This window comes from Drosophila suzukii, chromosome 2R (assembly GCF_043229965.1).
Source record: "Drosophila suzukii chromosome 2R, CBGP_Dsuzu_IsoJpt1.0, whole genome shotgun sequence".
Lineage (NCBI taxonomy): Eukaryota > Metazoa > Arthropoda > Insecta > Diptera > Drosophilidae > Drosophila > Drosophila suzukii.
In genome coordinates, this window is record NC_092081.1 from 4,399,152 (window position 1) to 4,418,297 (window position 19,146).

Here is a 19,146-nt window from a genome sequence, read left to right on the forward strand (position 1 = left end):
CAATATCCACAAGCTTGTTACAATGTTTGGTTATTTTTTCAAACCTTTTTTTATGAAATAACCACTGAACACGACAAAAAATCTGTCAGTCTAATCCGCCTTGTTAATACTTTCAACGACACTCAGAAGTAACTAGCAAAATGTATTTTTGTTTTAAGTGTCATAAAGACTTTGTATCTCCTACTTTATTAATACGCCATTTAAAAGATGACCATGTATTACCCACTACTTTTTTAAAGTTAGAGTGTAAGCAAGAAAGATGTAATCAAAACTTTACAACTTTAAGAAACTTTAGAGTGCACGTTGAAAAAACGCACAAATGTAAAAGCGTTACTTTAAAATCTGATGAAATGGCCGGTTGTTCATTTCAAACAAGGTTTCAAACTTGCCAGATCTTGATTTAAAAAGCATCAATATTCCAAATACTATCCAACATTTAAAAAAGCAAGCGTTACATTTATCTCTAAACCTGTACCAAGAAAGTTTTATGCCCAGGAATCAAGTTCTTAAATTTTTGCAAAATTCCTCCATTTGTACGAGGAACCAACCGACAAGACTATTCTAACAACAATTGCTGAAAAAGTCATTCAGGGTAATCCTACCTTATCTTCCAAGTCGGCAACTATTTGCATAATGCCACTTGAGTTTTTTTTTAAATCAATATTTGAAATCCCTGAACTTTTAAACACAACTTTGAAAAATACCGAAATGTACTTAAAAAGCAAAACCATAAGTAACTTTGCTAGTGGAGAGTTGTTTAAAAAGAAAATTAAAGAGTTTACGTCCGAATTGATTATACCGTTCATTCTTTATCTAGATGATTTTCAAATCAACAAACCTCTAGGAAGCCACAAAACTTTATATTTTATGTTTATATAAGCTGTCCGACTATGCCAGATTATTTACTATCTAAATTCGAATATATTTTACCCGCTGCTTACATGCAGACAAAGTATTTAAAACACCTTGGTTATGAGAAGTCATTTTTTTCTTTGGTAGAACTGCTAAAAGAGCTACAAGAAGGTATAGCAATAGATACTGGAGGTAAAACACGCACGGTCCATTTCGTATTAGGCTTGATAGTAGGTGACAATTTAGGTCTCAATAGCGTTTTAGGCTACGTGCAGTCATTCAATGCTTTGAAATACTGCAGAGCTTGCACTAGATCTCGTTCCGAAATGCAATTCGATACAGAACAGTCAACAGAAGCATTAAGAAACAAAGAAAATTATAAATCCGTTTTGCAATTGAATAATTTTAAGGAAACAGAAGTTAAATATAGTTGCATATTTGAAAGGTTACCTGGCTTCAGTGTTACCGATAATATAACGTTCGATATCATGCATGATATATTTGAAGGCGTTTGCCAATATGACTTATGCAACGTATTGCAATCGCTGATTAATGATAATGTTATTTCTTTAAGTACCATAAATAGTAGAAAATCTCTTTTCCAGTTTGGAGAAATTGAAATTGGAAATATTTTCGGTGACTTAAAACCTCATAGGCTTCATTTTTTTAACTTAAGCATGTCCGCAAGTGAATCAATGTGTTTTGTACATTTTTTAAGTTTCATTATAGGAGATTTGATACCTGTAAACAACAAGCACTGGTTAGTTTTCACATCTTTGTTGAAAATTATTGATGTTATTTTAAAACCAAGTTTCTCAGAAGAAGACTTAAGTGATTTACAATTGTTAATTAAGAAACATCATACAATGTATACAAAACTGTAAGGAGCCCTGAAACCTAAGCATCATTTCTTGGTGCACTACGCGACTGCCATTAGGAAATGTGGTCCTCTGCGGAATTTATGGTGTATGCGCTTTGAGGGAAATCACAGAACAGCGAAAATGTATTTCAACAATACCATGTCGAGAGTAAATCCATCCCTCTCAGTTGCAAAAAAAGCTGGTCTTCGATTTTCTACATTTCTTTTAAGTCGCGAAAATGGTTTTGAACCACCATTTCACTTTGAATTTTCAAAAACTTTAGATTTAACGCAAGAGACATATTTTAAAAATATCAAAACTGAATATAATATTAATTTCATAAGCTGTAAAAGTGCGGATGATATAGTTTTTAAAGGAACGCGCTATAAATGTAATTATCACTTAGCTGCTAATGTAAATAATAAGCTAGAAATGTATAGAATAAAATATTTTATAATTCAGGGAAACCACTACCGAAATTTCGGTCACATTTTACGAACGACCGTTCATGAACTATCAACAAACGGGCTTACGCACATTTTGACAACGTTTGGTCGTGATTTTTTAACGTTTCGAACGGATTTTTTTCTGGGTGTATGGGAAATACTATACTACCTGCAAAAGAAAGAAGACTTTTGGGAAAGTTTCAGACCGATAGCTTTAAAACTGAGAGACTAGTTTGCGTAGAAACGAACGGACAGACGGGCATGGCTAGATCGACTCGTCTAGTGATGCTGATCAAGAATATATATACTTTATGGGATCGAAATGTCTCCTTCACTGCGTTGCTAACGAAGCAAGGAAGAACGCTATAGTGGAGTCAGATACCCGTTACTCAGCTAAAGGGACAAAAGGGAAATGAAGATATGCAAGCAGCAAAGCGAGACTGAAATGCGCCACCTACCCCTGATCACAATATATGGTTATGGGGGCGGTAGACAGATTTAAGCGTTATGGGCGTTAGAGTGGGCGTGGCAAACTTTTTCTTGGGTCAATCGATAGGTATTGACGAGACTAATGCATTGAGTTAAAAATAAAAATTTTATATAGCATGAAAATTTGGGCGGCTTGTGGGCGTTAGAGTGGGCGTTCCATATTCGCGTAAGAAACTTGCGCTGCGCTCAAGGCTACGGAATCTAAATCAGGAGTATTAAAAAAGAGTGCGTCCAGAATGTGTCTAGTTTGTTACATCCGGATGCATTAATAGGTGCATCTGAGTGCTATCGTAGGTACATGTTCCAGGTGCATTAAAAAGGAGTGCGTCCAGAATGTGTCTAGTTTCTTGCATTTGGGTGCATTCCTAGGTACATGTTCCAGGTGCATTACAAAAGAGTGCGTCCAGGAAGGCTTCAGAAAACGCACTAAGGGCTGGCCGAAAAAAAATGGCGTGGCGTTATGGCGTCAAAGTCATTCGGGTCTGTTGACAATGGGTGCAGCGGCCTCGTATCAAAGTCGTCATGATTTAATGCACATCCATTGATACTGTTGGCCAATAGGGTTTTGGCCACCTTCACCGCGCTTTCCCATGGTCCTTTAAAATGGCGGACCGTGGTAGGATAAAATGGAATCGGACTCCTTGAGGGCTGTAGTCGTTCACTATTGTATACTTCGTTACTTCGTTAGCTTTGACACTAATTCCAGGTGGCATCTTTTGGTTGGTAAGCATACCATAACGCAGAGGTATGTATATCTTGATAGGCTGCTTTCCTCGAATGTTATACTGAACTCAGGGGGTCCGGCAAAGTCGATGCCGACTCAAATGGGTGACAGCCAGCCTGTACTCGGCTCTGTGGATGGGATCCTATTATCTGTGTCGCCAGTCCTGGTCTATTTTTGAACCAAGCGATGCAATTTCGCACCCTACAGCGCGCTAGAATTCTGCCTTTGGTAACCCAGAACCATTGTCTCACAAACGCACTCAGTAAGATCGCCCCGGCGTGCATGTTGGCTCGATGACCAACGACTTAACCAAAACATGGTCATTAGGTAAAAAAATTGTGTGCCTAGACGGCAACCCACGTGAAGGATAGGTACTTGACTTCTATCAAATATTTGGTTCAGCCCTTTGAACTTAGAAGACTTCATAACACTTTCTTAACTAAATTGGTTTATTTCTTCACGAATAAAATGCATCTGAGAGTCCACACAGTTATAACGCGGTAGCATACATTCTATTATTGCAGCCGCTGCTCGTCGATAGCTAGTGTGCTCTTCGGCAAGGTAGTACAAGCAACGGACCGCCTGAAATGGGCCGAGTTTCTCCTGGCCCTCTAAAGAGTGCAATGGAAGTGGCAGTCCGTACCCTTACTAGAATTTGTAAAAAAACATTTTGCATATGTCCGCAGTGAATACAAACTTTTAAAGCGGAATTTAACTAAAATTTTGAAAAGTTCCGTTTAAAACTTCGGCCCCACCAGCAGAGCATCGTTAAACAAGTGATGATTGTCGTCTTAGAACGGGATGATGCAGCATAAATTACTTCATTTCATGTGCCTGGGCGCAGCACAACTCGTCAAGATGACCTGGCACTTCATACTCGTTAAGAAACTCTGCGTACGGAGTCTTCAGTTCAAAAACAAGGAAGAACGCTATAGTCGAGTACCTCGACTATCAAATACCCGTTACTCAAAGGGAAATGGAGATATGCAAGCAGCAAAGCGAAATTAAAATGCGCCACCTACCGGCGGTAGACAGATTTAAGCGTTATGGGCGTTAGAGTGGGTGTGGCAGAATTATTTTTGGATCAATCGATAGGTATTGACGACACCAATACATTTCAGTTAAAATTTTTTATCTAGCATGCAAATTGTGGGCGTCACAGGTTTTCGCGGTTTGTGGGCGTTTAAGTGGGCGTGGCAAACTTTTTTTTAGGTCAATCGATAGGTTTTGATGAGAACAATACATTTCAGTTAAAATTTTCTATCTAGCATCAAAACTGTAGGAGTTACAGTTTTGGGCGGTTTGTGGGCGTTAGAGTGGGCGTGGCAGTCTACTGAAACAACCTTGCGCTGCGTAAGAAGCTCAGGAATCTGTACGCCAAATCTCAATAGCCTAGCTCTCATAGTTTCCGAGATCTCAGCGTTCATCCGGACGGACAGACAGACGGACAGACGGACAGACGGACAGACGGTCAGACGGACAGACGGACAGACGGACAGACGGACATGGCTAGATCGACTCGGCTAGTGATCCTGATCAAGAATATATATACTTTATGGGGTCGGAAACGCTTCCTTCTGCCTGTTACATACTTTCCGACGAATCTAGTATACCCTTTTACTCTACGAGTAACGGGTATAATTATAAGTCTCTGCAACGCAACATTGTAGGAATATCCTAGATCAACTGTGGGGTGTTTAAAGGGTACACCCAAAAAAAAATCGTCATCAATATGCCATTATTTAGGTGTCAATGTGATACTATTGAGTGTCAGAAAATCTTTGATACAAAGAACATCTATTTGACACTATTTTGGTGTCATTTTGATACTTTCGAAAATATCCATTTGACACTTTTTGGTGTCAAAAAAACACTACGCATTGACATTTTTTGGTAAGAATATGTGGTCACATTGACACTATTTCGCAGTAATTTGATACTCATTCGGGGTATAAAAAGGACAGTTTTAGGGTCAACTTGATACGAGTTTAGTGTCAATATGACACGAATAAATTGCTGATTTCACACCCAAAAAATTTGGTTTTTTTATTGATGTTATGTGTGTTTTTTATAATATTTTTATACCCGTTACTCGTAGAGTAAAAGGGTATACTATATTCGTCGGAAAGTATGTAACAGGCAGAAGGAAGCGTTTCCGACCCCATAAAGTATACATATTCTTGATCAGGATCACTAGCCGAGTCGATCTAGCCATGTCCGTCTGTCTGTCTGTCCGGATGAACGCTGAGATCTCGGAAACTATGGGAGCTAGGCTATTGAGATTTGGCGTGTAGATTCTTGAGCTTCTTACGCAGCGCAAGTTTGTTTCAGCGGAGTGCCACGCCCACTCTAACACCCACAAACCGCCTTAAACTGTGGCTCCTATAGTTTTGATGCTAGAATAAAAATTTTTGTTTGCCACGCCCATTTTAACGCCCACAAACCGCAAAAACCTGTGACGCCCAAAATTTTCATGCTAGATAAAAAATTTTAACTGAAATGTATTGGTCTCGTCAATACCTATCGATTGATCAAAAAAAAATGGCCCCCCCCCCTGTCTAACGCCCATAACGCTTAAGTCTGCCTACCGCCGGTAGTTGGCGCATTTTAATCTCGCTTTGCTGCTTGCATATCTCCATTTCCCTTTGGTCCGCTTAGCTGAGTAACGGGTATCTGAAAGTCGAGGTACCCGACTATAGCGTTCTTCCTTGTTAATCTTATTAATTTGCTGCCGTCGACTAGGTGTACGTGGATAGGCGGGCCAGTAAATACACACAGTGAGTCACAAAAGTATTCGTTGCAAGGAGGGTTAAGAGAAAAAGGCCATTTTTAAATAAGTAACCATTTTAAAATGTTAAAAAATGGTTTATGTTTTCAAAGATACATATTTTGTGAAGAATATGACGAAAAAAACCAAACAGAAAACGCTTTCCCTAAAAGGTTATGGACAAAAATATAAATATGAACCGTTTTGTATGCTCACAAAAGTATTCTTTGCACATGCAAATTTTTTATTTTTTAGTATTTTTTGGGGCTAGCGCATTATTTTTTTTGGCATTTTGGTTGCGTTTGCATTTTAAGGACTGAATCCGGGGAAAAACACAAACTTTTGGTGTCATTCTTGGTGTAAATCTCTAACAAAATGACGAAGTGAACGGAGTTAAATGTTTCGCAAAAAAAAATAATTTTACACCTACATAATGAGGGTCGATCCATTGAATATATTTGTGCGATGTTCGATAGAAGTCCTTCAACCATAAGGAGTCTCATTTCTCGACTAAAATCCAGAAATTCTTTGGAAAATCTACCCCGTTCTGGTCGTCCGAAATCATTAACTTGCAGAGAAGAAAAAGAAGAAAGAAAAAAATCCTCGAAGAAAACAGGAAAAACCCGCACCTTTGGGCTCCGAAAATTAATACTGTAATATCCACATCCCTCGGTACAAACGTATCCACTAAAACCGTCCGAAGAGTGCTCAGAAGCCAAGATTTGCATGGGAGATGTCCTAGAAAGAAACCCTTGCTGTCGTCCATCAATATATCAAAGCGGCTTTCTTTCGCTCAAACGTATTTAGACCGGAATTTTGAGTACTGGAAGCAAGCTATATTTAGTGATGAAAGCAAATTCAATATATTCGGATCTGATGGAGAAGGAAAAGTGTGGCGAAAGCCCTGTGAAGAGCTTAAATTGAACAAGGAAGAACGCTATAGTCGAGTACCTCGACTATCAGATACCCGTTACTCAGCTATATGGAGATATGCAAGCAGCAAAGCGAGATTAAAATGCGCCACCTACCGGCGGTATACAGATTTAAGCGTTATGGGCGTTAGAGTGGGCGTGGCAAATTTTTTTTTGGATCAATCGATAGGTATCGACGAGACCAATACATTTCAGTTAAAATTTTTTATCTAGCATGAAAATTGTGGGCGTCACAGGTTTTCGCGGTTTGTGGGCGTTAAAGTGGGCGTGGCAAACTTTTTTTTGGGTCAATCGATAGGTATTGATGAGAACAATACATTTCAGTTAAAATTTTTATTCTAGCATCAAAACTGTAGGAGCCACAGTTTTGGGCGGTTTGTGGGCGTTAGAGTGGGCGTGGCACTGTGCCGAAACAAACTTGCGCTGCGTAAGAAGCTCAGGAATCTGCACGCCAAATCTCAATAGCCTAGCTCCCATAGTTTCCGAGATCTCAGCGTTCATCCGGACGGACAGACAGACGGACAGACGGACAGACGGACAGACGGACATGGCTAGATCGACTCGGCTAGTGATCCTGATCAAGAATATATATACTTTGTGGGGTCGGAAACGCTTCCTTCTGCCTGTTACATACTTTCCGACGAATCTAGTATACCCTTTTACTCTACGAGTAACGGGTATAAAAATGTCAAACGAACTGTGAAGCATGGCGGTGGTTCCGTACTAGTTTGGGGCTGCATGTCCGCTGGAGGAGTTCGAAATTTGGTTTTTATAGACGGAATTATGAATGCTGAAGGCTATCTAAACATATTAAAGGAAAATGTACACTCCAGTGCCACCGAAATGGGTCTAGAACGAGTTCATTTTCCAACAGGACAATGATCCCAAACATACGGCTTGGAAAGTCAAGATGTGGCTGTTGTACAACACCAAGCAAATTCACACTCCTCCACAGAGCCCAGACGTCAACCCCATTGAAAATCTGTGGGCCCATCTTAAGCTTTAAGTCCAGGAACATAAGATCTCCTTCAAGAACGAGCTAAAGGAGATATGGCTGAAGGAATGGTCGAATATACCCGAAGTGAGGTGCCGAAAACTAGTCGAGTCAATGCCGAGACGCTTACAAGCTGTTAAAGAAAACAACGGCTTGCACACAAAATACTAAATTAAAAAAAAAAACATAAATATTTAATTCCGAAACAAAAATACGAATACTTTTGTGAGACGATATTTTGTAGTTTTAATGATTTCCAAAGAAAAAAACAGCAATGAAGCTACTTTTTTAAATTTTTTTGTTATTTTTTGTATGTTTAATAAGTGCGTTACGCTAAACAATAAATAAAAATATTAATTTCTTACATCTTCATTAAAAAAACATGTATTCATTCGTAGGGTACCTCGCAACGAATACTTTTGTGACTCACTGTAGTCGAATTTGATAGACAACCTTCGTCCAAATTAGTTTCCTTAACAAATTTAAGCAGCTTCTATATAGAAACATTGTCCTCCATAGTGAATTTAAATGACAAACAAAAATATATATATAATAAATATAATATATATATATATAAATATGTATGTATGTAGCCGCAAACTACATTCTTGTGCATTCTCGGAAACTGCGTTCTAAATATGCATACAAATGTATTTACATGTGCTGTTTCGGAGAATTGCATTACACCATTAATACATTAATTTCTATAAGATTAGTAGCCCAATAGTCCTATTAAATCTGTATTGTTTATAATGTAATGTGCATAAGTAAATATCGATCTAATTATTTTTTCCTTTTGCGCACTTTGCCTACACTCTTTTATTTAATTGCACACTCACATTCACATTCAAAATATGTATTTAGAATATATATTATATTATTAGGAATGTACTTACCTGATTCAATGAACACTAGCACCTTGCACTGAAATATTTGTCGTCTTTTACACAATGTCGAGCTCACAATGATTTATCGATAACTACGCTTGCTTGCACGATAGGCGCAGTTCGAATTTCGAAAATATAAATAAAATTATTGGTATCGACGAGACCCTAGATTTGGTCAAAATGACACTAATTAGGATCAAAAAAGATTTTTCATACAATGTAGTATATTTTTGACACTTGTTTAGGATCAAATTAATCCCAAAAATTTTATCCTAGGTGTAGTGTCATTTTCACCCACACTTATCAAATTTACACTCGAAGATTTTTTTTGGGTTTAGGCTTATCATAAATCGCCATTCATTATCACTGGCATCTGTAGACTTAAAGTTTTCTCCACATTTCTCTTCGATCTCGTTAAAATATCTTAAGGGGGTTAGTATCTCTTCCCTTTTCCAGGACCTCTGCACTAGTTGCACAAGTTCGTTTTTTATTATTCTCCGTCTCCTCGCCGGGGTGAACAATCAGAGAGATTTTGTTCTGTAACGTGCACTCGCCAACTACTATCCAGCCCAGGAGTGATTTCTGTAAGATGGGCCGTTTCGACCCTAACTTTATTTGGCAAGGACCATGAGCTTAAAAAACAGTGACACCCCCAACGGAATTTCAATGTAATCAGAAGAACAGAACTGAGGGTTGACTCGGAGCAACTTTCGGGGAATATTTAATTCGCTGAAAAATCGATTCGCGACAGGGCTGTAATCGATGATCTCTGGCAAAAAATTTGTCCTTTGCTAAAAAAGTTCACTACTCGGTAGTTCGCTACTGTAAAGTGGTCTACACTTCGACTAGCATTTCTGACCTGGCGTTCCCTATTCCAGAGCATATTGTCCTGGTTCCTCCAAGTCACAAAGTGAAGCAGACTTCCTGAATCCAAGACGCACCTTGTGAAACGATAGTTGCCATCAGTTCCTTTATTGAGCTATCAGATCCCCGAGAAACTATGGCAAGCTTTGCTATCGGAATGCTCTACAAAAGCCACCAAACTTGACCTTTTGGACTCTGTCTTTAGAAATCCAATGAAGAACGATTGTTTTCTTACTTCTTTACCCGCTAGGCTGATTCCTCTATAAATTAAAAACTGTGCCATCGTCTACCAAGCGGGCAGCTTAGCGTTAATCATTTCTCCCATTTTTCGGAGGTCTCGCTATCTTCGCTTATCACGAATAACGCCCACAAGCCGCCCAAAAGTGTAGCTCCTAGCCTTAGTGCTAAAAAAAAATGTTAACTGAAATGTATTGCTCTAGCCAATACCTATCGATCAATCACTCTAACGCTCACAAAACTCTAACGCTTCAAAACACTGATATCTCGGAAACTATCAAAGATAGAGAATTGGGATTCAGATTTAGATTATTTAGCTTTGTGCGCAAGGTTTTTACGCGAACATGTCACTCCCCCTCTGACGCCCACAAGCCGCCCAGAACTGTGGCTCTTACAGTTTTCACGCCAGATAAAATAGTTTAAGTACCCACATCGACGAAAACCGCGAGCTAACCATAGGAGTGAGGATGAGCTATGGATATACCAGAAAAAAAACAGATTTAGCTAGTGAATTTCGATGAACTCCGTTAGCCGCGGCCCAAAGAAAAAGAAATTTAATTTGGCGGTGTTCCTAAAAAACCTGTGTGGAAACAAAAAATAAAAATGGAAGGAAAACTCCGCCTGTAGGACGCCGAACCAACAGGGCAAATCCGCAGAATAGCCGAAGGAGATCTGCAAGGGTATCCCATTGGGAAGAACATGCCGAGTGGGACTTCGCTCCCACATGGACATTCTGCCGGGCGTGTCCTCGCAAAGAAAGTAAGTTCTGGCCAGAATAATTTTGTTTCGTTGTACTAATAGAGGTTATACGATCTCCGACGAGCTCGCCATTGGGAACACAGAGCTCCACCACCACCAGCTAGCTACTTGGCTACTTAGTCGATCTGAGTACTAGGCTTTAACTGAAAAGCCATTGCACAGTGGTTGCATTTCTAGTGGTGATATCGCAATAAAATGTTGTCCAATAATCTATAAAAATATTCTAAACACACTGTAAAAAAATCGTATCGTATAGCTTCCATACAAACGGATGGCGCGACTTTTTATAAAATAATTTTTTTCCAAGACTGAATTAAATATTTGACCTCTCAATAAAAAAGTTGGTTAAATCGTTATCCCCAAAAGCAAAACAATCATAATTTCATATATAACTCTTATTTTATTCAACGCGCAACAAATGCACACCGCTTAATAATTTTGTTTTTTTTTTTGTGCATTATAAATTTTTTTGCCCACTTTTAAATGGGTCTGAGGTTAACAGCAATATATTTAATAAAGCCCTATTTGTGTCTACTCGAGACATTTTTCTAGTGTGAAACTCTCGAAATTATTTTATATATTTTTTTTAGATTCGGCAGCTTCTTCCGACAACTCTCCTATCGAAACAAGGGCATAGCTTATAATTTCAGAACCGTGGATGGTGAAAGGTAATACCATGGATACAGAGCATCCAAATTTTTCCGAATTGATTTAAAAACATGTATTATTTCAAATTAATATAACAAGAACAGTTTAACAAGTACGTTTTTTTATAATATCTCAAATTTTAAAAAATACCTTCAACTTCAAAATCCATTACAAATATTTTAAATTTGGATACGTAATAATTGAACTGACCACTTCAAAGTTCGGTTTTGTTGTGAAATATTCGCGACGCGCGCAAGCTGCGCTGTGCAAATTAACACCTGCTCACAACTTCAATTCTATTTTTAGAAAAAACCGTTATATTTCCAGAAAAATCTAGTTTGCTATGAAGAAGCTTGGACATTTCAGAAACGATTTGTTTACTTTTCGTACATTTTTGTTGTTATGACCTTTTTTATTTTTGGACTATGGTCGCGACCACTGTGCATTGTCTCGTCAATACTTATCGAATGACCGAAGAAGTTTGCCACGTCCACTTTAACGCCCATAACGCTAAAATCTGTCTGCCGCCCATAACCATATATTAACTTCTCGGGTAGGTGGCGCATTACAATCTCGATTTGCTGCTCCTTTAGCTGAGTAACGGGTATCTCGACTTCCTCGTTCTTCGTTGTTTTTTGTTGTACTATAATGAGAATTGGGATAGTTTAGTTTTCTTTAACTTTAATCAGAAATTTATATTTTAGATAATTTACTGATTTAGACTCAATTAAAAATAGGATAGGTTAATTTATACATTTTTTATATATTGTGACTTTGGTTTCACTTATACTTGGCAAATTGAAATTGTTGTTGCATTGAGAAAAAGAATCACCCTGTGCTGAACGGGTGTTGCCAGTTTGGGCCTGCCCACCTGTGCACTGCCAAACCGGGAACGGGTACGCTGTGTAATATGAATGTCGAGGGCTGCACGTGGTTATATAACTGAGCAATTGCATACTGGGTTATCTCCTTGACAAGATTTAACCAACGGGAAGTAGTAAGCTCGACTGCCAAGTATTTTCCTATAAACGGGAGTTTCGCCACTTAGTAAAACTTACTTTATTTAATCAACAGAAACTTATTGGTAGCAAAAAGCCTTTACAAAGGATGGCTGATATTTTGCAGAATTTAAAATTGGTATAAGAAGACTTACATTTTTGTTCAACAGAAATCGATCCTCACTCAACCAAGTCCAAAGCATAAAAGGCCGAATTGTGGGACCAGAGCTAATTTGGCATCTATCGAGTTTTAAATTCTGGCTGCTATTTTGAATTTGCTTATGAAAATTTGAGCGACAAACTCCCTACTCGGTATAGGCCCTACACTCGATTTAAGGTGTGTAAGCTTGGAGAAATCGTCGATCTCATTATCGCCTTCCATTAACGCTGTGAATACACCTTTACCAAATCGTCAACTCTGTGAACTTTCCGCAAAATTCTGGTAAGCGCGCCATCGGGAACATTCTTGCCGTGACACTGCGGGTGGATTAAGTAGGCCCGAGTTGGCATTTTTTAACGAAATAGATGATTGCCGTACTGGCGTAGGATAACTTAAATGTTGGTTTGCACTGATTCAGTGCCTAAAAAGCGCTGAATGGTACTGCAGGGATATTATAATAATATTTGGTGTGGTGTACCTCGGCATCTAAGACAGCGTTCAGGCGAAATGGCATGAAATGTATAAGGTCATTTAGGTGCTTTGATCAAGGCATTTTTAATGGTCCCCGTTAAGCCATCTTCTTTTTCAATTAAGCCAACGGATTTTGGATGGGGTTCAGGTCAGGACTCTGAGCAGGAGTGTCAATCACTTTGCTGCAGTTATAGAGCAGTCCGGTCTTGCAAAGCATTTGCGATTTGTGCTTGGGGTCGTTACTGAAGCTTATTTGGGTTTTGAGGGCTAACGAACCCAAAAGTTCTTACGCTTTTGGTCAACGCTTTTATTTGAAATGTGCAAATAAAACTCATTGGTCAGTATATCGTTGAAAATCCGGAGCTCTCCAACGCCCTCGGATGAAATACATCCCTAAACCATTACAAATAATTTTCCAAACTTACTGTTGGTATGATGTTTTTCTGTCTAAAGGCTGTGTTGGGCTTCCTCCAAGCCTTGCTGGGTCCTTCATGATAATACACCATAATGTATCATTAAACGCCTATCGGTGTTGATAGCAGAAGGAATAGGTTTCTTTCTGGCTATGTGTGGTTCTGTGTGTTTTATTGCAATCTTGTTTAAGTCCAGGGCAAACTTCCTGAGTGTAGTTTGAGGATTATTATTATCCTTTATTTTTTGAATGGTCACGTCTGGTAAGCTTTGTTGGCCTACCTGCAGAATTCTTTAGATGCAGCGGGTTTTGTTTTTCCACTGGATGAATTATGTTGAAAATATTCCTTAATTTAGTACCAAACATAGTTGATAATTCATTTTCCGCTTTACCATTGTAACAGTTGTAGTAAACTAACAAGAAAGATCGCTGTAGTCGAGTACCTCGGCTATCAGATACCCGTTACTCAGCTATATGGAGATATGCAAGCAGCAAAGCGAGATTAAAATGCGCCACCTACCGGCGGTATACAGATTTAAGCGTTATGGGCGTTAGAGTGGGCGTGGCAAATTTTTGGATCAATCGATAGGTATCGACGAGACCAATACATTTCAGTTAAAATTTTTTATCTAGCATGAAAATTGTGGGCGTCACAGGTTTTCGCGGTTTGTGGGCGTTAAAGTGGGCGTGGCAAACTTTTTTTTGGGTCAATCGATAGGTATTGATGAGAACAATATATTTCAGTTAAAAATTTTCTAGCATCAAAACTGTAGGAGCCACAGTTTTGGGCGGTTTGTGGGCGTTAGAGTGGGCGTGGCACTGTGCTGAAACAAACTTGCGCTGCGTAAGAAGCTCAGGAATCTGCACGCCAAATCTCAATAGCCTAGCTCCCATAGTTTCCGAGATCTCAGCGTTCATCCGGACAGACGGACAGACTGACAGACGGACATGGCAAGATCGACTCGGCTAGTGATCCTGATCAAGAATATATATACTTTGTGGGGTCGGAAACGCTTCCTTCTGCCTGTTACATACTTTCCGACGAATCTAGTATACCCTTTTACTCTACGAGTAACGGGTATAATTAGTACTGTTTTCTACAACTCGTTTGCCAGGCATTGTTTAAATAGCGGAACAAGATAACTTGTGCCCATGTCCATACCTAAATCGTAATGAATAGGGGAATTAAGCACATATCAAAGTCGAACGTGTTAATTTTTCTCGAAATTTAATTAGAGGCCGTCCATATACAAAGTGGACAAATTTTAACCACTTTTTGACCCCCCTCCCCCCTCGTGGACAATCGTGGATTTTTAACTAACCGCCTTCCCCCCCCCCCTATTCTTAACCACGTGGACTTTTTTATTGAACATTTTTTTTCTTATTAAAAATGATATCTATAAATTAAAGAGTTGAATGAATAACATAAAGGTTAAAATTAAATTTTTACTATGTCCACGTGGACATTTACCTCGACCCCCCTCCCCCCCTCGTGGAAAATCGTGTACTTTTGACGAAATCAAGGATTTGTTAAGGATATTCACCCAATAGCCTTTCATTCATTAAAAAGTTATAAGCAAATAAAGTGGGAAATCTTGATTCTAGTCGCTTTATCACACCCCTTTGCTGAGTAACGGGTATTCGATAGTAGGTGACTTCGATTATAGCGTTCTCTCTTGTTTTTATTAGGGATGGCATGACCATGTCCGATTATTTAATACATACAGTTATCGATACAAGACATTCGATTCCTGCATAATACACGAAATTCCGTTATCTTCATACGTGTAACAGTTTAAATTCAAATTGTACTATCTTATACTGCCACAACAAGACTACTGCATACTTTAAGACTTCCAAAGAGAGATTTGCGGCGCACCAAGATGCACTATATACGCATGTACAAAATATTATTTAAGGCAATTGCAATTTGTATACTAAAATAACTTGCCAAAAGATGGCAAAATTTTTTTAAATTTTAGAGTCAAACACCATCAACTTTTACGCGATTCTTGCGTAATTGGCCAATCAATTGGGGGTATCCCACAGACCAGCACTCTGTTGAGTAATTTTACCCCTAGGAGGAAGTTATTCTTTATTGAAGAGGTGTTAAATTAGTTTAGACCGTGCTTAGCACGACAGCCTCCTTGGGCATCAGCAGTACGGAGTTGGCAAAAGTAAGATCGCTGAAAATATAGAGTACAGAGTATATAGAGAGATGACTATTCGGTTATATATGATCCGTGTGACAAGAACTTACTTCTTGCGGCGCGAACTCTTGTTGTTCACCACCACGTATTGCAGTTGAGTGGAGATGGAAGTGAAGACAGAGTCCAAGTTGACCGACTCGACTTCATCGTTGATGTTGATGACGGTGATGTAGGACCTTTGGCCAGCCAGGGAGCTGTTATAAAGAAATCAGTAATCTTCCTGAACATAAAATATGGGTTATTCTCGCTTACCGCTTGAAGGCCAGCACATTGGGACCAATGGCCGAAACCGAGACATCGCCGTGCTTCAAGGTGGGCTCATCCCGCAGAGCGCGAAGCTGCTTGTAGACATTCAGGTGGCTCAGGGCGATTCCGCGTTGCTTCTTCACGTTGACAGTCTTATAGTCAGTGGCCACCGGCAGCCAGGTGACGGAGGCGTTGGAGAAACCGGCGTTCTGCTCGTCGCTCCACTGGAAGGGTGTTCGCACGGGGTCTCGGCTGAGGCGCTCGAACTCTTGCTCGTTGGACTGGCAGGCCTGCGGGTCCACGGTGTCCTCCCAGCTGATCCACACGTCGGTCATGCCCATCTCCTCGCCTTGGTAGGTCACACTGACGCCCGGCAGGCCCAGGAGGATCATATTGCAGGCGTCGATGCGGTCGGCGCCCAGGCGGGATCCAATGCGAGTGCCGTCGTGGTTGCCAAACACCCAATTGGCCACCTGGCCCTCGGGCATGTTGTCCAGCCAGTTGTGGATCAGCTCGGAGTAGTGGTAGGCGTCGGAGCTGTTGCTGATCTTGGTCAGCAGCTCGAAGTTAAAGGGGATCTGGGAGCCCTTGTGGGTTTCGTTTCCGTAGTACTGCATGAGGACATCCAGCGGGGAGTAGGCCTCGGTGAGCAGGACGCGGTCATCCCCGCCCAGCTCGGCGTCGATCTCCTCGATCACTTCGCGGAACTCGTAGACCAGCTCCACGTTCTCGGGCTGGTTTTTGGTGTAGATGTGCAACAGGTAGTTGTAGTCCTCGGGATCGCTCACCTCCTCGTTTCGGGGCTCGTCGGGCCAGTCGGGAGGCTCGAACACATGCGGTACAGCGTCGATACGGAAGCCGTAGGCTCCCTTTTGCAGCCAGAAGCGCAGGACGTCCTTCATTGCCTCCATGACCTTGGGGTTTCGATAGTTGAGATCGGGCTGCTTGGAGTGGAACTGGTGAAGGTAGTAGGCCTGTCGTTGCTCGTTCCAGGTCCACATAGATCCACGGAACACGGAGACCCAGTTGTTGGGTGGCTGCCGGATGCCGTTGACCACCTTGCCGGTGTGCCACACGTAGAAGTCCTTATACTCCTCTTCGCCGGCGACCGAGCGGATGAACCAGTCGCACTCGTCGCTCGTGTGGTTGGGAACAAAGTCCAGGATGATCTTGATGTCCAGCTCCTTGGCGCGGGCTATCAGCGCCTCGAAATCCTCCATGGTTCCGAAGAGGGGATCGATGCTCTTCAGATCAGCCACATCGTAGCCAAAGTCAACCATGGGCGAGGTGAAGATCGGGGACAGCCAGGTGGCGGTAATGCCGATTTCCTTCAGGTAGGGCAGTTGTTGCGTGATACCTGACATTCATTCCAAGTTAACCCATATCTAGGTCTCTTCAAAACCAAAACTTACCAACGAGATCCCCAACACCGTCACCATCGCTATCCTTGAAAGATCTGGGGTAGATCTGGTAGAACTGACTCGTTTTCCACCAACCGATTTCCGCCAGCGAAGGCAGCACCAATGCCAAAAGGCTGGAGAGCACCAGCAACTTGAACATGGCTCCCACGAAGTCGATCGATTGCCAATGACCACCGGGCTTACACAGTACTCCTATTTATGCAGGGGGCTCTAGTTGATAATGTTGCGATAAGCCTACCATGTAGCCAGCTATTTCTGATTGTGGATTGATACGGGGTTTTTTTGGGTTCCTTTTTGCTGTTGTTTCGGCTTGGCTCACGACCAAAAATCATGGGACAGATTGGCAGGGAAATTATTTAAAACTGCATACAGTCGTATCTTATCGCGCAGTTCGGTTTTTTTTATTTCGCAGGTAATTTATTAGGTCACTACTATTGGGCTTTTGGGCCAATAAAAGATTGAGATTTCGGGGGTTCAAGACTGTGATAACGAATTCGGGTAAAATGATTTAATAACCGGAAATTTATGGGTGTAGGTCATTGATGGACAACAGCTGATTTTGCCACAGATTTCTTTATAGGGGACTTTTTCGAAAGATGTCGCGATTTTTTCTCTTGGATAAACCGGACCAAGCAAACTTAACTCATCTCGCGATAAATAAATTAATATATAATTCGAAGTCACACCAAATAATTACAATAAAAAAAATTTACAAAGTCTGTTAAAATGCTTTCCTACACAAGGATTGTGAGAAGAAAAATTAAAAAAAAATAATAGATTCTGAAAAAAATGGTTTAATAGAACTAAAGATTTTAGCGAATCACTGTGGACGGCTGTCCATGTCGTGACGAACGCGCACCAGGAGAGTGTGCGAAGGCGACTATATAAAGCCGCAGAATTGGAAGTATGCAGTGATGGTCCGTTGATAGCTGAAAAACCAATCAAAAGGTACTGCAAAAAGATTGTTTGCCAAGACATTAATAATTTCAATTGGTTGGAAGAAAGAGCGGTGAAAGTGTTAAAGTGAAAATTTAGAAAACTTGATCTGTTGGTGCCGGTGGGGATAAATACCCAGCTACTTGTATTCTCACTTAATGTACGCGTCGAATGACACCTCAAGTGTCAAAATCGGATGCTCCGTTCAAAAGTAATACGCAAACCAAGATTTTGGGGGACTTCTCAAAATAAAAATTTTATTTTGTTTGTCAGTTCGTCAGATTGTACCAAATCGATATTTTAGAGTTCTTTTAGACGATGTAATACAGCTCAATATAAGAAACATTAGGAAGAAACAGGCTTACCACTTTTGGAAAAACTAGCTAGTTTGGCAAGAAAACAGCTATAAATAGCTAAATTTTATACACCCTTAACTTGTGAACTACTACAGGCTTGTGGTATATGTCGTTGAAAAGGTATTTTGAAATACTTTGTACGCCTTTCTAACATAATTAGTATTTATACCACCGTTTAAAAATTATGTACAAAAGTTGTTTTTTATATTATATTTTTCTTTAGCTTTTTTCGCATTGACTTTTTTTGTGCGTATCCAAACTCTACTTGCAGGTCCTGGAAATTTAAGATGATGTTAAACAATTTAATATAAGAATCTTTAGTTTTAGCACTTTTACTACTGGCTTGTGCTGTTTATCGTAAAAAGGAATTTGGAAACACTTCGTACTCCTTTCGAAACGACTTGTATTCCTTCTCTGCGTGAAAAACTTCTGACGAAAACTAAAATTCAGTCTTTTCAAACATTACTGTGGACGGCA

The 19,146-nt window shown here is 40.2% G+C and overlaps 2 protein-coding genes across 2 annotated transcripts in view; both read right to left on the reverse strand.

Annotated features, from left to right (window-relative positions):
* Window positions 1-8,517, reverse strand: part of LOC108019688 (larval cuticle protein 2) — a 47,297-nt gene extending 38,780 nt beyond the window's left edge. Inside the window, exon 1 of the mRNA XM_070994713.1 lies at window positions 8,513-8,517. The gene's annotated coding sequence lies outside the window, so the exon portion shown is untranslated. The remainder of the gene's footprint in view (window positions 1-8,512) is intronic.
* Window positions 8,518-15,566: 7,049 nt separating this feature from the next.
* LOC108019586 (maltase A3-like) lies at window positions 15,567-17,519 on the reverse strand. Its single transcript, XM_017087427.4, has 4 exons — window positions 17,369-17,519; window positions 15,963-17,313; window positions 15,761-15,904; window positions 15,567-15,686 (listed from the first exon to the last, which is right to left on the reverse strand). Exons 1-4 carry the CDS (start codon window positions 17,514-17,516, stop codon window positions 15,620-15,622), a joined length of 1,710 nt encoding a protein of 569 aa, XP_016942916.4. The 5' UTR covers window positions 17,517-17,519; the 3' UTR covers window positions 15,567-15,619.
* Between the last annotated feature and the right edge of the window lie 1,627 nt (window positions 17,520-19,146).